General features: G+C 39.1%; 1 protein-coding gene across 2 annotated transcripts in view; it reads left to right on the plus strand.

Annotated features, from left to right (window-relative positions):
* Window positions 1-18,467, plus strand: part of Antxr2 (ANTXR cell adhesion molecule 2) — a 127,345-nt gene that overhangs the window by 66,077 nt on the left and 42,801 nt on the right. For both annotated transcript variants that reach the window (XM_087908848.1, XM_087908849.1), the window contains 4 exons: window positions 1,381-1,422; window positions 2,221-2,316; window positions 6,358-6,522; window positions 6,757-6,837. In XM_087908848.1, coding sequence (XP_087764974.1) covers window positions 1,381-1,422; window positions 2,221-2,316; window positions 6,358-6,522; window positions 6,757-6,837 — 384 coding nt within the window. The remainder of the gene's footprint in view (window positions 1-1,380; window positions 1,423-2,220; window positions 2,317-6,357; window positions 6,523-6,756; window positions 6,838-18,467) is intronic.

The following is an 18,467-nucleotide window of genomic DNA, read 5'->3' on the forward strand; positions in this document are numbered from 1 at the left end:
ATCACGAGGTTCTAAGTGCTTTGTCCAAACACCATTGAGTTTAATTGCTGAACTATATTTAAAAATATTATTTTGGGTTAAGTAAACTATAGTTAGGATATTGACTAATGAATATATACTAAAAAATTGAGCAAATAAACAACTAAAAATATAACCCAGGTAACTCATAATCAGTTTATTAAAAAGTGGGTTATAAATTTAGCTCACAAATATGACCTCAATAGAAACATAGTAATTATTGGAGCCTCCAAAACAAGGAATTTATCTTCATTAGGAAGAAAAAGTGTGTGTGTGTGTGTGTGTGTGTGTGTGTGTGTGTGTGTGTTTGTGTACATGTGTGTTTGTGTGCACAAACTCATGTTTTCCAGGCTCCAGGACCAGGGCTAAAGACTGGATACTGTTAGAGAGAGAAGCTTTGGCTTTATATTGGGAAAAAACTTTGAAATGATGCGTTCCTTGCCAGTCAAATTGTGCTTTATGAAATAGTGAATTTCTCTACTGCTGTAGTCTAGCTGTAGTTTAGACAAGACTGCACACACTAACAGTGGGGAATCTTTAGAATATTGAAGTTTTGTTTGCGTGACCCTTGCAAATCTTTCTTCTTTCTGTGGTTATTCTCTTTTCTTCTCTCCCTCCTGTTTTCCTTCTTCCTTACTTCCCTTTTCTCCTCATTTTCTTTCCACTTCCCAACTCTTTCATCTTTCTCTCTTCCCAACTTCCCCTTTCTCTTCTGCCTGCCAACTTGAAATTACATGTTGTACCAATCCCACCAGCTCCCACTCTGTTAAATATTGGGAGCAGACTGAGGGTAGTGAGCTTGTGAGACATGTATTGACAATCTTAACTTTAAAGTTAAGATAAAATGAAAGCAAAGAACTCTGTGAATGTTGGGGAGGAAGGGAGAAGCATCTGTAAACACCACAGGAATTGTCATCTGCTTTGGGAAGACAGAGATTCATGGCAGGGGAGGGGGAGGGAGGAGAGAAACATGTCAAAGAATCTGTTGGGCCTGAAAGGATTGGAGAATTATTTAGAACAAAGAGACATTGTAGGTTATGCCAGCATTTGTAGTCTGCATCTGGAAAGAGCAAACTACTAGAAAGGAACATTGGGAAAAATGCTGGGGTTGGCTTGAATCTTACAGGCTGAAATGCTGATAGCAGTGTTTTCATTGGGTATTCAGGTTAGTGAAGATACAAAGTATTCCCTTTAATGAAGGAGATATATAATTCTTAAGTTTAAGTCAGCTTAAATCTTTGGAGTTGCCAGAGTAGACATTGTTTTCCTTTTCTTTTTTGTTGTTTGTTTTTTTTTGTGCTTTCTTACCTTTTCTTATGTTATGGAACTTTCTACATTTTATTGTGTTTTATTTTGGGACAGGTTATCAAGGATCCTCCCCCACCACCTTCTGCACCAAAGGAGGTAAGTGATTGCCTAATAAAGTGAAAAGCAGTTATTCTATTTTCATTTGTAAATATCATTTTGAAATTATACTAATTCTATTTATATGATAGCTAAGTATCTACTCTTTACTTTGTGAGAACCTACTGCTACTTTTTAATCTTACCATTTCTTTCACAGAATAGAGGAATGAGCCCTTCAGTGGACTGGCTAAAGGATCAAAAGTCCATAAAGATTAAATATATTTTATGAATAAAGATATATTAATAGTTCTGATGACACTTATCTAAAATTGTTGAAATATCTATGCTGGCAGTTCAAAGATGCCATTACTTTCTTCAAAGTGATAATTTGCTATTTTATTACTCTGTCAGCTACTAGCAACATAAAGTAAGAAATATACTGGTATTGTGCATTCTTATAGATTCTTTAATATAAATTTCACCCTTCAAAGTTACATATATATTGACACATGAAGTAATTGTTAAAGTGTTACCATAAATTGAATAAGCTTTTCCAGTTTGAATTGATGAACATACTTGGTTTAGATACACAATACTCACAGTTAAAATAATCAACTTCTTTCGGCCTAGGTGGGATGTAGGAGAATTTGGTGAAGGGGAGGTGTCTTAATCTCTTGTAGAATTGCACTTGAAATTGATGTATGTCATTATAAATGCCCCCATCTACCCCAAATATCATTTTTACATTTCCCCATAACAATGGAATTATTTAAAACATCTCAGTGTGATGAAGCTCTGATCAACTGACATTTTCAGAAGTTGATTAAATCCACTTTTAAAAACCGTATCTCCTTAGGAAGAGGAAGAAGAGCCTTTGCCCAACAAGAAATGGCCGACTGTGGACGCTTCCTATTATGGTGGTCGAGGAGTTGGAGGAATTAAAAGAATGGAGGTTGGTCCCCTAAAGAAATAGAGAGTGCTAATCTAAAATGTGTATTTATAGGGTTATTGAGCCACCAACACTGTGCTTCTTTTAATCTCACCCTTCATTAGCCAGCACTGGGTTTTCTCTGGGCACATTTCTTCTCTGTGGAATCACCCTAGCCATGCCAGAGCTGTAGAACAGCAGGCTCCATCAGTCAAAGGGCGCCTTGAGAGGATTCCTGAACACTAAGGAAAAAATAGGTTTGGGTTTCCCCACTGTTTTGGAAAAAATTACCCCATGGAACACCAACTTTAAGAATGCCAGTCATTCATAGTTGCAACAATGCTCTTCTTTGAAAAGGCCCAACAGTTAGTTATTATTTGAAGTATAATTTTTGAAATATTCAACATGACATGACTTTATCACAAATATAGAAGAGGCACATTTTAAATTTTCATCAGTTTTTACTTAGTGCTCTCCAACTATCCTAATTAATAATACATATCATTTAATATGTTGAACTAATTTTTGTTAGTCCACTAGTCCAAAGATTGAGATTCTTCCTAAGGGAAAAAAGCAACATTAACCTATGCAAGGATCCTGGCCAAAAAAGAAATGTTATTTTATGAATCAGTCAGATAAAAACCAACTTACAAAACCGGAATTTTATTTTGGCTTGGGGAGTTAACCTGCGGTTTGTAAGCTTTCTTGGTTTGGGTCTGGGTCCAGGCAGAGCATTAGGTAGAGCATGCTGCTTACCACGGGCAGGTGGAGCAAAACAAAACAAAGGACATCTTGCTGTCAACCCCTAAATGTGCAATCTGCGAAGGTCTAACTCTTAGACCTGCTCCTGGGTACCGCCCCTGACAGTTGCTGTTACCTTCCAAAAGAGCCACACCAAGACTTTAGTACCTGGGCCCCTAGAGAACATTCCATATCCAAACCGCAACGATTTCTCTATGCTCAAAAAAGCACATGTATATTCCCCAAAACCTGCAATTCAAACTTCAAGAGTTCTCAAAATCCAGCATGTAAACTTGCACCTCCTGCTCTTCCTTCTTAGTAAAGGAAAAGTTTTGAAAAAGAATGAGTCAACCTCCATTGAGTCCGTGTCCATTAATCTTGAAAACTTTTGACCACATTGCTAGAATACTTTATAGATATGATGGCAAATGGGATGATAATGGATTTTAAAATGGCAAAGAAAGCATAGCTATTTATAAAGAAGAAATTCAGTATATAAAGATACACAGTAAAACCGAGCTGAGAATTAAGCATCATTAAAATGTCTCTACGGTGAATTAGAATGGGAGCGGGAAAATCATCCTTAATGCTTTGCTGAGCATACTTCTTCAGACCTGCACAGTGCTTGAGCTGGAGAGAGTACATGAATTACAGAGGTTCTGAGGTCGTCGGAGCTGGAGAACAAACCTTCAGAGCTGACGTTAGATGGAGTCACAATGGATACTTTCTTTTCCCTGGATTTGGCAAATCTCTTGGAATTTGAATATGTATTTAAACTGTCCTCTCGTGGAGTTTGCAGAAAGCCGGAGCAGAGCTTCTAATAGCAGCTGCTATCACTTCAGATCCACTACAATTCCTAATAGCTTCACACGGGTGTTCCTGCCAATTTCTTGTGCAACAGACTTTTAAAAATTCTGAAATTGCTCCTTTATTATATGGACCCTGAGTTATCCCAATATGCTCTAGAAATTATGAAACTCATTGTTGATAATGAAAGCCAAGTGGGATTGGAGGCATTCAGCTCTGACGCTTGTAGTTACCTACTGTTTCCCCATAATAAGAAAACTCTGGTAAGACTTTCTTTAGCAATCTATTGTACTTTCTTCTTTCCTCTTAGGGCATCTCACTGTGATCAGCTTAAAACGTTAAAATTTACACTCACACATAGACCTACACACAAGTACACCATTTAATTCCTTTGTAGAGTTGCAGGAAACTTCTACAGGGTGTCTTCTAGTCTTAGTCCTTGAGATTAAGTGAGACTTGTGTTTGGCGAAGGTTGATGATAACCCAGAAGTTATTTCACAAAACAAAGACAGCAAACTTATTAATCTTCTTAGGCCACCATGACTGCAGGCCATGTCTATAATCATCAAAGCCTGGGAATGTCGTGTTGGATCAGGACTCCAGTTCAACCATCTTTCACGTTTTTCTAAATCTGAGAATGGTTCCACTGATATTTGAGTCTAATTGTCATGACCTCTGCGGTTTCAACTGTGAAGGCTAAGGAACTGTTTGTGTTAAAACCTACCCTTTCTGAATGGATCTAAACTGTATCTCCTTACTGCTCTACTCTGAATTACTTCTCGTGTTGTAGCATCCATGAGTTTACTAAACTATCTGTCTCTTTTGTTTTTTTTTCTTCCCTAAAATTGAGATGTGTCCACTGCAAGAAATGTGTACTGGTTTTAAAGTTTTAAATTCAGTTAGCTTTGTCTAAAGGTTTTATTCTAAGTGTTAGCATATCTAGGCCAAGACTGCGATTTGAAAAAAAAAAGTAATTCTTTCTCTCTCTCTCTTTTTCTTTCTTCCTTTCAAACAAATTTAACAACCCCACAAAGAACATTCTTGCTACTGATGACATTGAAATATACAGATATACTTTAATGAGCCAGCAGGGTTCACTTGAAATTGAAAACTATTCTAAAATTGTGGTAAAAAGGTGTGTGTGTGTGTAAATCTAAGTGGCTTTATCAAAAAGCTTGCATAGTTCTTTCCATGAAAAGTAACCATCTATCTTCCTGCTAACCAATTCAGGTCAGGGACTTTAAACTTTGTCTTTCACTGAGATGACGTAATGCTGTGGTGTAGCACACCCTGGACTGGCCTTTGCTTCTCTCCATGCATGCTGCTGGTTTATCCCTGTCCTCTAGCGCAATGTCCCAAGATTCTCCCCTGATCCTGTTTGGGTAAAGTCCTCCTGCAGAGACCACTTCCTATTCATATATTGTCTGGATACAACTTGGCTCTTAATTTCTGTTTACTGAAAAGTAAAGCAAACAATAACCCCAATCCTCATGGTTTGAGTCAATACCAGGAGTTCCCGGAGAATGAAATTATCTAAAATTAGTGGGTTTCGCTAATGGTCTGTGCTTTTTCCCCCTCAATCCAGAACCCTTTTCAATTCCTGTCTCTCAGTTAAGAATTTGCTTATCACATGGCTATATTCAGATGAGCAAAAGAGCTAAAGACAGAAAGCTGTTTTGGAAAGTGAAAGGTTGTCAATGGAAATTCATACGTTCTGAATCAGCCAAATGTGAAAATTTTAAAAAAGATTAATTCCTCATATGTGAGATAAATTTATACAATTCAGAATTGCGTAAAACTTATTCACTCATCTCTTTTTGCTTCTGTCCAAATCCATACCCTGCTTGGGTACTCCTTTTGTGACTTTGGGAACATTTTTAACCGGTGCTGTAGTTCTGTCATCTGGAAGAGAAACACAGAATATCAGCTTCTTTGCATTTTTGTATGGATTGAATACACAGGAACACACCAAATAAATGCCACCATTACCATCTTATATCTCAAAGTAGAACTGAACTGCATAGTCTTGCATTATCTATATATACCACAAACTGTCTAATTGAAATGATGGAGAAACCATTATACCAGATTTAAGTGACATCATATTTTACAAACGCTTATATTGTGTATTGTATTTGGGTCATGATGTTAATATAATAAAGAATGATGAGGGAGATCCCTGGACTGTCCTGATTAGCCAACCTATTCTAATGAACTAGCTCCCTGTCCCCATGAGTGACCTTGTCTCAGAACACATGATGGAGGGCCCCAGAGGAATAACTGACCTCTGGCCTCCACACACATATGAACTCAAACACACATGAACATGCATACATACACCCCCACACATACACACAAGCAAATAATAATGAGTGGTTTGGAACCCAATAAAACTCAGAAGAAAAGGAATTGGAAGTCAATATACCCATTCATCTTATTACACTGGCCGGGGGCCCCCCTAGGTGCTTGCTCCTCTGGGGCCTTCTGTCTGACAGTGGTGTCTCCTTCATCTTCAAGGTCCGCTGGGGCGATAAAGGATCAACTGAGGAAGGTGCAAGGCTAGAGAAGGCGAAAAATGCCGTGGTGATGATCCCCGAAGAAGAGACACCCGTCCCACCAAGACCACCTCGACCCAAATCCACACACCAGGCCCCTCAGACAAAATGGTACACGCCAATTAAGGTACATGCCTGCATCTCGGGTGACATAGCTTAAACCTAACAGGGACGTAGCTTTTACTGCCTCACCTGTCCCACGAGGAAGACTAAGGCAGACCCAATGACAGATACTCATTTCTGGCTCTAGCAGCAGCTTATTTCCTTAGCATAAGAACTTCTGAGTTTCTGTATAGACTAACTTGTTTAATTGATTAGTGAAAGGAATCTACCCAAGTTCACAAATCTAATATCTCTTTAGGGTCGTCTGGATGCACTCTGGGCTTTGATCATGAAGCAATATGACCGGGTGTCCTTGATGAGACCCCAGGAAGGAGATGAGGTTTGTGTATGGGGATCTTTTGATGGGGGGTGCACAGTATGATGAAAGCAGGGAAAAATTAATGAAAATAATTTAAAGCTTCCTGTTGCCATGCAGGATAGAATTGATACTAACCAGTGTGTGCTCTTGTTACATGGGGTGGCTGTTAAATTTTGTTTTCACAAGGCATTTTCAAGCCAATTGCATACCAGTGCCTTTCCAGATAATTAATTAACACCATAAGCATGCCCATTGACTTTGAAGACAAGTGTTCTGAGTGTCTTTGTTTTGGAAGAAACAGACTGGGAATTAGCATCTGAAGTCTTTCTTCTCGCATTAAGTAGCAATGAGATCCAGGGAAAATAACCTCAGAACCGCTGTCTTCGGTATAAACATGTCACTGTCTTCAGTCATTGTCACAGTCTAGTCTCTGAAATATGTCAAGGTGTCTTTAAAGCCTGAAGCACCGAAGAAGTCTGAGGTGGTGGTATTTAAAGCCACATGCTTACAGATGTGTTGTATGTATGCATTTTCCTCACCAAGGGAGTCCATTTAAAGCTCTTGCTTTGGAAATATGTTTAGAATTATTGTTTTTACTATTTTTCTAATAATTTGCTCCATTTCCCTGTGTAGCAATTGTAGAGAAATTGTTCAAAGTCTCATATTCAACAGTGGTGGGTTTGGTTGAGAGACGTGGTACTGTTCATGCTGGTAGGCTGATTTCATGGTGTGAGTACGGCCCTTTCTCTCCTATGAAGGAGTGAACACCGTGCACATCTGCTTCAGAGAACTTTGGCTTCACTTAGGGCTGGCACGCTACTCTTTGAAACTATGAAGCAATCAGTCAAATTAGTATTTCTGTCGTGAAGCCAAGATAAGGTGTATTTAGTCTTAGGTGGTTTTAGCTTGATGTTTAAGAGTTTAGAAGAATTTTAAATTTAAAATTTTTATGTCTAGCCCTTAGGAACACTTCAGGAACATCTGAGTTCAGCCACATAGGATAGACAACTTGAGAAATATTCTTGAACTTCCTAACGTGATGTCAGTGCCATCTGATAGGACCACTGGGAGAGAGAGCTGTGTTCTCAGAAACAGACTCTTCTATTACCAGGGTGCTGGCAGATTCTCATTAGAAATTTCCTTTCGAGGGAAATTTGTGTCTCGTTTAAGTTCGGATGTGAGCTTGAGTTCTGTTTCTGGAGCTACATGTAACTCTTCTTCTTGAACACTCTAGACTTTACACTGCATTTTGCTTACCATTATTTTCAGGCCTCAGCTGAGTGTGCTCTTCACCAGGTTAGGTATTCGTCTGTTTAATAATTTCTGTCTTATTAAGGATTAATATTGAGTGAATAGTGAGACATTGATGGGGCGGGGAGGGGGTGATTCCAGTTCTCTTCCTAAAGCCTCATATGCTCTTTTAACTATTGTGAAGAAGTTTGGGTATTTGCAAGATTTACTCCCTAAAATTCACCAATACTTGGTTAAACCGGGTTAACCATTAAACTCTAAATTATGAATACATGCTTCATATAAATGTGAACTATATATATGTGTACGAGATCTTCATTTACATCCAGTTATCATCTTGCTCTAAAGATCTACTTTCCAGTGAAGAATTGCATTAAATATTAAAAAGTCTGTTAAATATTGTGTTGTCAGGACAGAGAAGCATGTTAAATTACTATTGAAATAGTTTGACTAAAATATCAAGTAACTCATTGAAATAAATGTTATTTGATATTAAGGTCAATTCTTCTAAAGATTTTTGAAATTTATCAACATGTAAATTAGTTTCGCTAGTAATTTGATTTTCCTTTGTCTCCCATGGCCATCTCCTTTTTTTTTTGTATGCACTCATATATGCAGACAGAACATTTACTTTGCTTTGTGCTCTTTATGAAGTATCCGTGTTGGTACAGAAGTGTCAGAGTGTGATTGTAAAACAACTTGCTCATTTTAGGCATTATGAAGGCTCTGAAACGCCAAAATTTACATGGGGGTGTTCGTTTACATTGTCAGGGCATAAATGATACTTTTTGCCCACGTCTGGATGCCAGACAGTCACATCCTCTGAGGGTGGAGGAGGAGGCTGACTTTAAGCCGCATGACAGCTAATGAAGCACAATTGTTCGCAGGGCCTGACTAATGGCTCCAAGGAACACAACCCCTGCTTTCCCAGCAGCTTGTTTTGTGCTTTGGAAAACAGCCTTGTCATTTATGTAGGAACAGTTTCCCGCAGATTCTGCCTTCCGAGAGCTCAGTCTAATAAACAAACCCGTGACCACAGAACTGAAGTTGCCAGTGAGTCCCGCAGGTGGGGCAGCGAGTCCTTCCTGGCGCTTTTGGAGCTGAAGCTGTGCTGGGGCGCAGAGGCCGCGGGGCTGCCGGGCTGAGCTCTGCGCGCCCTGAAGTCCTTGATGCGGAGGCTCAAGTCGGTGAGAGCCTTATCAAAGCGGCCGCGGGGGCGGGCGGGCTCCCAGCGCGCGGCTGCGGGCGAGCGCGGGCTTTGATGCGGGCGGCAGGTCCTGGGAGTCGCGGGTTTGGCGGCCAGGTGCGCGCTAGCAGGTTGTCCCGACATCTGCTGGCGGCCGCGGCGGCCCGATTGTCAGCCGAGGTAGTTGAGAGCGGCAGGACCGTTTTGGTCTTGCGCGCGCTGCCTGGAGGCCTGAAACTCCAAAGGTAGGAGCGGGGTGGACACAGCTGCGCTCCCAAACTTGCCGGAGGCACAAATAGGAGATCTAATGCAGTTTGACTCCATGGCGGTGGGGGGACAGGACAGAGAGCCACTTCAGAGACAACTTACCGCTGCAACATCTGCCGCCAAGTTTCCAGGGAGTGACAGGGGACAGCAGGTACAGATCGAAGTCTCTGCACAAACAACCTCCATTACGCCCTGGACTCTTTTGAAGGGTCTCCATCAAACAGGCCCGAGTCCGCAGCAGGAGTTTGTTTGGTTTTCAAAGCAGTGTTTTGTGTGTGTGTGTATTTTCCCCTCGATAACAAGGTAATTTATAAATGATGCATTACCATGCGTCCTCCTTTTTTTCTATGACAAGAGAGTTGAGAAACGGAAAGGCAAAGAAAGAAGAAAGCACAGGACTAGTTTGGAGTTGTTCCACAAACCAATTAAATCCCCAAGGACCTCCTTGACAGTGTTCGAGGTTATGTTAACCTTCAAATGGCTCCTCGTCCGCCACTGAGCAGACAGCAGCTTACATGTCCAACAGAAGAACCCCAGAACACGCCTGAAATGCATGGGCTTCTGCTCACTGCTATTCCGTGTTCAGAACTCAGAGTTTTATCTCTGCGGATGGGAAATTTAAGGTTCTTTTTTTCAAATGAATGTGGAGCTTTTTTTTTTTCATTCAGTAAAACAAAAACCCAGGAAATTGAATTCACTTCAGTTTGTTTCTTATTTAAGGACTCCATACCTGTAGTACCCCAAAACAAACAGACATTTTTTTTCTCTTGGGGGGAGAAGACCCCTTTCTTAGCGGGAAGAAATTTCATCAATTTGGCTTTTACCAAAAATGTTGCAAAGAGTCATGATCACGCACAGGTGTCTAAATGGGATGGGTTAAAATACTAGCCTGGCGAGAAGGAGTTCTGGGCTATGGCAAGAGAATAAAGCCTGCCGTCCTGTGAATTATACCACCATCCAGTAAAGTGGGTGCGTGATCACCTGCTTGAGATGGTGAGAGCTGCCTGTGCAAGTGTGTGCTTTGGAGCAAAGGATTAGCCACGGAGCAGGGTCGGGGGCTAGAAGCTGGAGCTGGTAAGGCCAATTCGGATAGCAGCGATGGAAGCCGCACAGGTACAGGAGGCATTTTAGGCAAAGCCAGACCTAGTAAGTGGAGAACACTTATGAATTGTCCTGGTGTGCTTTGCGTTCTATAAAACGACTGATGTCCCTTCTGACAGAACATCAGTCCTCCAGTTTTTAAAAGCTCATAGCAAAACAAGACAAAAAACATCAAGATCATAAGGAGCGTAAACTCGTTTCGAAGGTGCCGAAGAGTTCTGTAACTGCAGAGGCTGGTGACCGCAGCCCACCTCCAGCTTAGATCCTGACTGTCCACGCCCGTTAGCCCTGCTTCTGAATTCCCATGCTGAAACAAGTAGGCCTGACTCTTTCTGCATCACAGCTTCTTCAGTGACTCCAGCGTTCTGAAGGTTCACTATGAGCGGCCTGGTGTTTATAAATCCTGTGATACCGGATGCTGTTCGGCCGCTCCATCCTCAAACTGACCACAGCTTCCGCATCAGGGCTTCCCACCCTCTGCGTTGGTTGTCTGCCGTGTTTGCAGTGTGAACTCTTGTGGATTTCTTGAGGATGTTGATCTCTTAATCAAATGGTTCTATATTTTGAATGTTTCTGGTGCCTGGATGTACACTGTTAATGACTGCAACTAATTGCAGCTTACAACCTGTGACTGGCACGTGTCTGAATGATAAAATTCTCATGAGAACAACCCATGGCAGGAACTTGCCATTATTATGGCAACCCCACTGACTGCTACAGAGGTGCAGGTCTGTATAGACAGGCATTCATTTACACTGTGGTTGTATAAATGTATCCCCCAGTACAGAACACATTTACTTTTTATGAAAGTCATCATCTCACACTGGAGATTAGCATTCATAGAAAGTGCTCTTTCAGTTCTCTTCCTTAGCTTAAATAAAACCACCTCTTAATTGTGTAATAAACAGGTGCATGTTAATTCATTCTGGTTTCCTGAAGTGAGATGCAAGATACATAAAATTTAACTGCTTAAATTACAAAGCTAGATGAATATTTTCCCTTTAGACCTTTTCTTTTTTATTTTTATTATTATTTTTAAAACAATATTTTTTCTTTTTACGTACCAATCCCAGTTTTCACTCCCTCCCCTCCTCTCGCTCTCCCTACCTTCCCCTCAACCCCAATCCCCATCCATTCCTCAGGCTTCCTATGGGGAGGCAACAAAGATGAATTTTAAAGGATTTATAAATAGTATTTGGATGTTTACTGAACATTTTAATAACTGATAAAGAAAATTATGTATTAGAATTAACACCTCTTTTTATATCTGAACATTTTAGTAATTGATAAAGAAAATTATGTATTAGAACAAACACCTCTTTTATATCTGAACATTTTAGTAATTGATAAAGAAAATTATGTATTAGAACCAACACCTCTTTTAGTATTTGAACATTTTAATAATTGATAAAGAAAATTATGTATTAGGATAAACACCTCTTTTTATATTAATGTGCTGCTTTCAGAAATATGAATTTTCCTTCTTGTCTAAGCTCTGACTGGCACAGTGAAAGAATACTGCAAGAGGGGTCTTCACCAAGGAAGAGAGCACCAATAGGCTGTCCAGTTACAAACAGACCTGACATTGTATGGGATAAGCAGGGTTTATTTGCAAATGCTTGTGTATATACCTGTATGCATGCAATACCAATAAATGAAGAGCCCGTTTATTTGAAAGAGACTTAGGGGGTATATGGAATGGCTTGAAAGGGAAGGGAGAAATGTAATTATATTATAATACCAAAAATAAAACAATTGTTTAAAAAAAAAAGGTCAAAATTGACCTCAGTGTTCCAGGACTGAACACAGCATTGCTCAGTGTGTGCTGAGCTGGGAGCATCCTGCGAGCGTCCACACAGTCGTCCCTCCCAGAGGAGAAATGACCTCAGAGTTATACTTTAACATTTTCACCTGCCTTTTTGATTTGAGTACTTTGTATGTAAGCTTTTAAAAACAGTATTTGTTTATTATATATGCATGTGTGTGTGTGTGTGTGTGCACCTTAGTGTATACGTATGTACATCGCATGCAGGCTCCTGTAGAGGCTAGAAGACAGTCGTTAGATCCCTGGGACTAGAGTCGCTGGCAGTTGTGAACCACTGTGTGGAAGCTGGGAACTGGACCAGGCTCCTCGCCAAGAGCAGAAGTGCTTTTGTCTGCTGATCCGTCTCTCTCGTTCCATTTAATCTTAATACAATCTTTATTATAAAGGAGAAAATACATCTCTAATCAATCACTTCACAGATTATATAACAAAATTGTATTTTCTTCATTATGTTTATTCAATTTCTAACTTGTAGTTCAGGAGGCACTCTAAAAAGAAGGAAAACTTACTATTGAAATAACTTAGTATTTAAAAAGAATGTTTCATGATCATGCCTTAAGGTCTACCAGGCCTTAAGGTCTAGTGTTAAAATTTTCACAGCTCAGTAAGGAAATTGGTTTGAGCAGGAGGTATTTACTAGTCCGTCTTTTTCTCTTTCCCAAAGACAGATTCTTGCTGTGTCATTGTGGACTGGCTTGTACTCACTGTAGATAGGTCTTGAACTTGCAGCAATCCTCCTGCCTCGGTCTCCTGGGTGCTAGATTACAAGTGTGTGCCAGAATGCTTGAGTGTCCTCTGATTCTCAAAAAAATGTGTACTCACTTAAACACATTATCTAAATAATGCTTTTAGGGACAGAGACTTGTTTACTTTGCTAAGTACTTTAAGAAACATCTTTTATTTTTAAGATTATAATATAATTACATTCCCCTCTTTCCCACCTTTTCCTCCAAGCCCTTCTGCATATGCCTAATTCATGACCTCTATTTCATTGATTGTTACATGCATTTGTGTATGCATATGTTTATGCATATATGTATTTCAAAATACAAGTCTGTTCAGTTGTAGACAGAGACTGCTCTTTCATTTCCTAACTGCAGAGACCCAAATAATCACACAGAAACTATATTAATTACTATAGTACTTGGCCAATAGCTTAGGTTTCTTATGGCTAGCTCTTATATCTTAAATAATCCCTTTCTATTATTCTGTGTATCACCACGAGTCTGTGGCTTGCTAGATAAGGTTACGGCAACTGTCTCCATTGACAGCTACATGGCATCTCCTGACTCTTCCTACTTTCTCTCTATGTCTCTGTTAGGATTTTCTGCCTGGCTTTGCTCTGCTAAACTTTAGATTCATATGATATTTCTTAGCAACCTGGTTAATGTCTTGAATACTAAATATGTGTCCCCTCTGACATACATATATCTTAAAGATATACATGTATACCTACATAAAATTTATACTCAATAATTTGATTGGTTACTATGCATATTTTGTTTTGAGTAAAAAATTGCATATTTGAAACAGGCTTTTAAAATAAAGTTGCTTCATTCTTAAAATAAATGTTCTACTAACACATTTCATGGCACTAATAATTTCTCATTTATTCTGAATTTGCTGTATTTTATGACGTACATTTAGAACCTTCCCATGGGAAAATCAGACACACAAATAAATCCCATTTATATTTAATCATTTAACAGAGTTAGTAAGCCTGCAGATTACTGCAGTAGAATATTCATATAGCATATTTACCTACGTAGCATACTGATAAAAATTGTAGAATAAAAGGTGTATTTTTTTTCTTTTTCCAGCAGTGTCCTCCATTCATTTAAGTCCCATCTTGACTCTTTAGCCCTGGTGTGCCCTTAAGTCCCAATCCTTGGTCATTTCTCTGGTGTTTCACCTTTCTCTGAAGAGCCCGGAGAAGCTCTGTGATTTGTTATCGCCATTAGGACCATCTTTCCCAGGCAGTTCTGCCCGCCCTTCTGACTTGCACCTGCACATTTGAGAGCTTATGTGATTTTCCACTTGGTTGCCCAGTTGTCCCTACACTATCTGTGTTTAACTGGACTTAACCATGTGACTCAGGAAGGCTTTCCGCTTTGGACTGTATAATTCTCTCAGTCACTTGCTCTATCCTTTAAGGTCCATCTAAGGACAGACACAATGGACATGCCCATGCCTATGTAGTTCTTAGACCTCTGTAAGGAGCATCAAGGAGATTTTGGCGTTCTGAGTCTGGGTACAGTATCTTAACTGTCATATTTATGAGCTCAACTCAATGCACAGAATTCTGTAAACAAATGTCACTTCTGGTTTTGTTGTAATTTATTAAAATGAGTGATGTGTTAGGTCCTAGAAATACGTGAGAAAAAATGTCACTTGACTTTGCAAGTTTAAGTATTTCTGTGATCATTACTTTGTATTTTACTATCCTATACTTTCCTGAAAATAAGGTATTGGGAAGATGAAGACAAAGCAATTCTAATATTTGACAAGTTTGAATAATTACCTATTAAGGCATGGTAGGAAATAGTGGTACATAAAAATGTTATTTTATGGAGCTAAGATTTGTCGTTTTAGCATGGAGATCAATTTTAAGTGATAATGAACTAAATTAAGCATTTTTTGAGTTATACAAGTATGACACAATAATTTCCTTTAGGTTGAATTCTTCATAGATGAAGATTAGCTATTCTTATAAATTCACTTTACTAGATCATGACTTTTTTTTTTTGCTTAAAGTATCATTTCCCCTATTTTTTTCTAAAAATGTATTTGATCTTTGCTTCCTATTGGATCCAAGAAAAGTTTTAAGCGATTGGCATTCTTCTAGGTACATAGCAGTCCCTGCCAAACCGTGCGGGTTCTTGTCAATCACACATTGCCTCATCACTCATGCAGCTGGCTGGCATGTAGCTTATGTTAGCTCCCTGTCTCATTGTTCTACTTTACAGAAATACTGGCTCTTCATGGCGAGAAAGCTGACAATCTATTTGGATCCTACTGTCTGGAAAAACATGTGATATCTTAAGCTGTCCTCTGAATCCAGATTTATGAACTAGTCCTAGATCCTAACTAGATTAGTGCCTTTTCTATTAACTGCTAAGTAAGGCAGCTGTCTGAGCTGCTGGTTGTAAATTTGCTCATGTCTTTTTTGCTAACTCTGCTGCAAAAAGCAGCAGATAACAGGATCAAAGTTTCAGAGCCTCTGTTTTCACAGCCCAAAATGAACTTGGAAGGGATGATGAGAAAGGTCTGAAGAGGTTAAAGCACGCGTTGCATTGAGGAAAAGGCGATGGTCTCTGTCATTAATCTTAATTATTTGCTAAGGATTTCAATCCTGAGTTATTAATACTGATGTTAAGCCCTTAATTTGTCATACTTTGCTATCACACACTGTTTTACATGATAAGAATTATAAGAAAAGGCAGAGAAGTGTGTGTGTATGTATGTGTGTGAGCACGCACATGCATGTACATGCATGCTCATGTGCATACATGAATGCACACATGCAAGTGCCTGATATAAATATTTTCATTTGTATCTTTCAAGTATTTCCTTGTGTTAATGTTCAGGCCTTCACCTTTTGACAGTCACTGTGAGCAAGCAGAAATGATGGACAAGTAACAATAAATCCATATAAAATCTCTAGATACTGCTTAGCAATAAGTGTCAATAATGCTGAATAATGTTCCTTTCATGTTTACCTGAATACAAAATACTTCACTGAAAGGGAGATGTCAGGCTTGGAGTGACATAGAAGAATGAGAAACAGAGCTACAATAAGGAACAGAGAGAGAAAGAGAAAAAGAGAGAGAGAGAAAGAGAGAGAGAACAAAAAAGACGAAGAAACAAAGAAATTTTATTTCTCAGAACAAAATTCAAGAAATAAGAACATATAATTTTTGCTTAGGTGATATACAACATATTATGTATTTTTAATGAATGCAGTTCTGATCACTTTGAAGCAAAACAAATTATCCCATCTATTCTTAAAATCCTGTCTCTAGCTGGGCAGTGGTGGTGCATGCCTTTAATCCCAGCACTCAGGAGGCAGAGGCAGGCGGATCTCTGTGAGTTTGAGGCCAGCTTGCTCTACAAGATCTAGTTCCAGGACATGCACTAAAGCTACACAAAGAAATCTTGTCTTGAAAAAAACAAAAACAAACAAAAAATAAATAAATCCTGTCTCCCTCCCTTTCCTTCCCTCCTATTAACTTCTCTTTACTCTAAAGTCTATGACAGTATCCTATGTTGCTTTTCAATGAAAAGTTGTGACTACTTATATTACTTATGAGTATTTTTGTCTGCCAAAAATGACTTATAAATCTTCAAGGGAAAAATCTTTTAAAAATAGATAAAGCTCAGAACTTCTGAAATAAAACTTTAGGATTATATTCTGTGTTTTCCATGTGCTTGGGTTAAAAAAAATCAGTGGCAAAATATATAATGTATGGAATTATTGTAGCTTTCCTGCATGAATCTTGAGTTGATAGCCGTGACCTAAACTTCGGTAGTAAGATTTAGTCAGAGGACTGGGTATTATCAATTAGCAGATTTAGAGTCACACATTAGACTTTGAGGTGTCTGCTCTTATTTGCATTGTTGTTTGCTTTGTATGAGTTATTTTGGCAACTCATTTAATTTAGTACATTCCTCAACAACGTAGGAGAAATATAGAGAAGAAATACTCTATTAATCCACTTACTTAAACTGTATATAGAAGCTACTGCTTATGCAAAAACCTGTTGATGCCCACAGTTTAGACTTTAATTTATAGGCTCTAAAGAGCCCACAGAAACTTTGAATGGTCAGTAATAACACAATGCAAAGGTTAGGACTGGGCTCTTAGAAGCCTCTCAGATTGTGGTGAGCAAGCAAAGTGTTTCACTGAGTAGTTTAGACTCTATTGATAGTTCTATTTTTCATTTATAGTCTTTCACTATGGATCACAAGTGGAATTGCATGAAGCTTTTAGCATAGCAGCTGCTGGGTTGAGACCAGCACATTCTTGTGTAAAAGAAGTCTCCTGATAGAAATAGTTCGTTTTAGAGTACCAGTTTTGCTTCATGAACCTGGGATATTGTGAAGCCTTGTTTAGGATGTTTCTTGTTTTTTTTAGAGGACTCTTTTCTTGCTTCATTGAAATATTTGAGTAGACTGTTGAGGCTCGGAATTTCACAATCTGTAATGCTGTGTGCATCTGTGCATAGGTGTATATGTGTTGGGTTGAAGGGTGGATGGTTGTCTACTAGTGTAGGGAAAACAAGTGTAGCCATTCTTGAGGATATTTATGGCTTTCTTTTTATAGGATGGAATTAGAACCCCAGGTCACCCAGCAGCCCACGAGCATCCACTGCATCTTTGGGTTGTTTAACATGTTATCTCATTTTTGTCTTAACAGTCTCAGAGTTAGACATCATGTCAGCCCCATTTTACAGATGAAGCTAATGAGACTCCAATTAGTACATTCCTCAATATCTCGCTGTTGCAAAGTAGTTGGGCCTCGACTCAAATTCAGGCTTTGAGATTTCTAGTTCAGTGAATATGGAATGGTTGCACACCGTCTTTTTTTTTTAATCAGTGTTTACTGTTTGTTGTTGTTGTATAACCCACTAGCTTTGAACGTGTGGCAACCTCCCTTCCTCAGCTTCCTAGGGTTATAAGCAGATGCCAGCACATTTGATTCCATGCTATCATTTTACAGTGCATCTTATATTTCGAAAACCCAGTTGAAAATGAGGGTAACTATGCAGGTGTGGAGATGCTTTTAAATTTTGAGTTTTGAATTTGACAACTACACCATCATTATTGATACATCGCCTTTGTCATGCATTCAGAGTGCGTGCATATTACTCTGTGGTAGCACATGCAGTTTGCTTTTAATTTGTGTGCACGCATTAATAAAACTTGAAGTATCAGAGTGGCAATGAATGCAACAGGAAGTTCACAGGCTGCGGGGTAAGGAATACCTGAACCAAAATGGCCTCAGCGGTTGTGGGATTTAAT

This window comes from Myodes glareolus, chromosome 8, assembly GCF_982192425.1.
Source record: "Myodes glareolus chromosome 8, mMyoGla1.1, whole genome shotgun sequence".
Lineage (NCBI taxonomy): Eukaryota > Metazoa > Chordata > Mammalia > Rodentia > Cricetidae > Myodes > Myodes glareolus.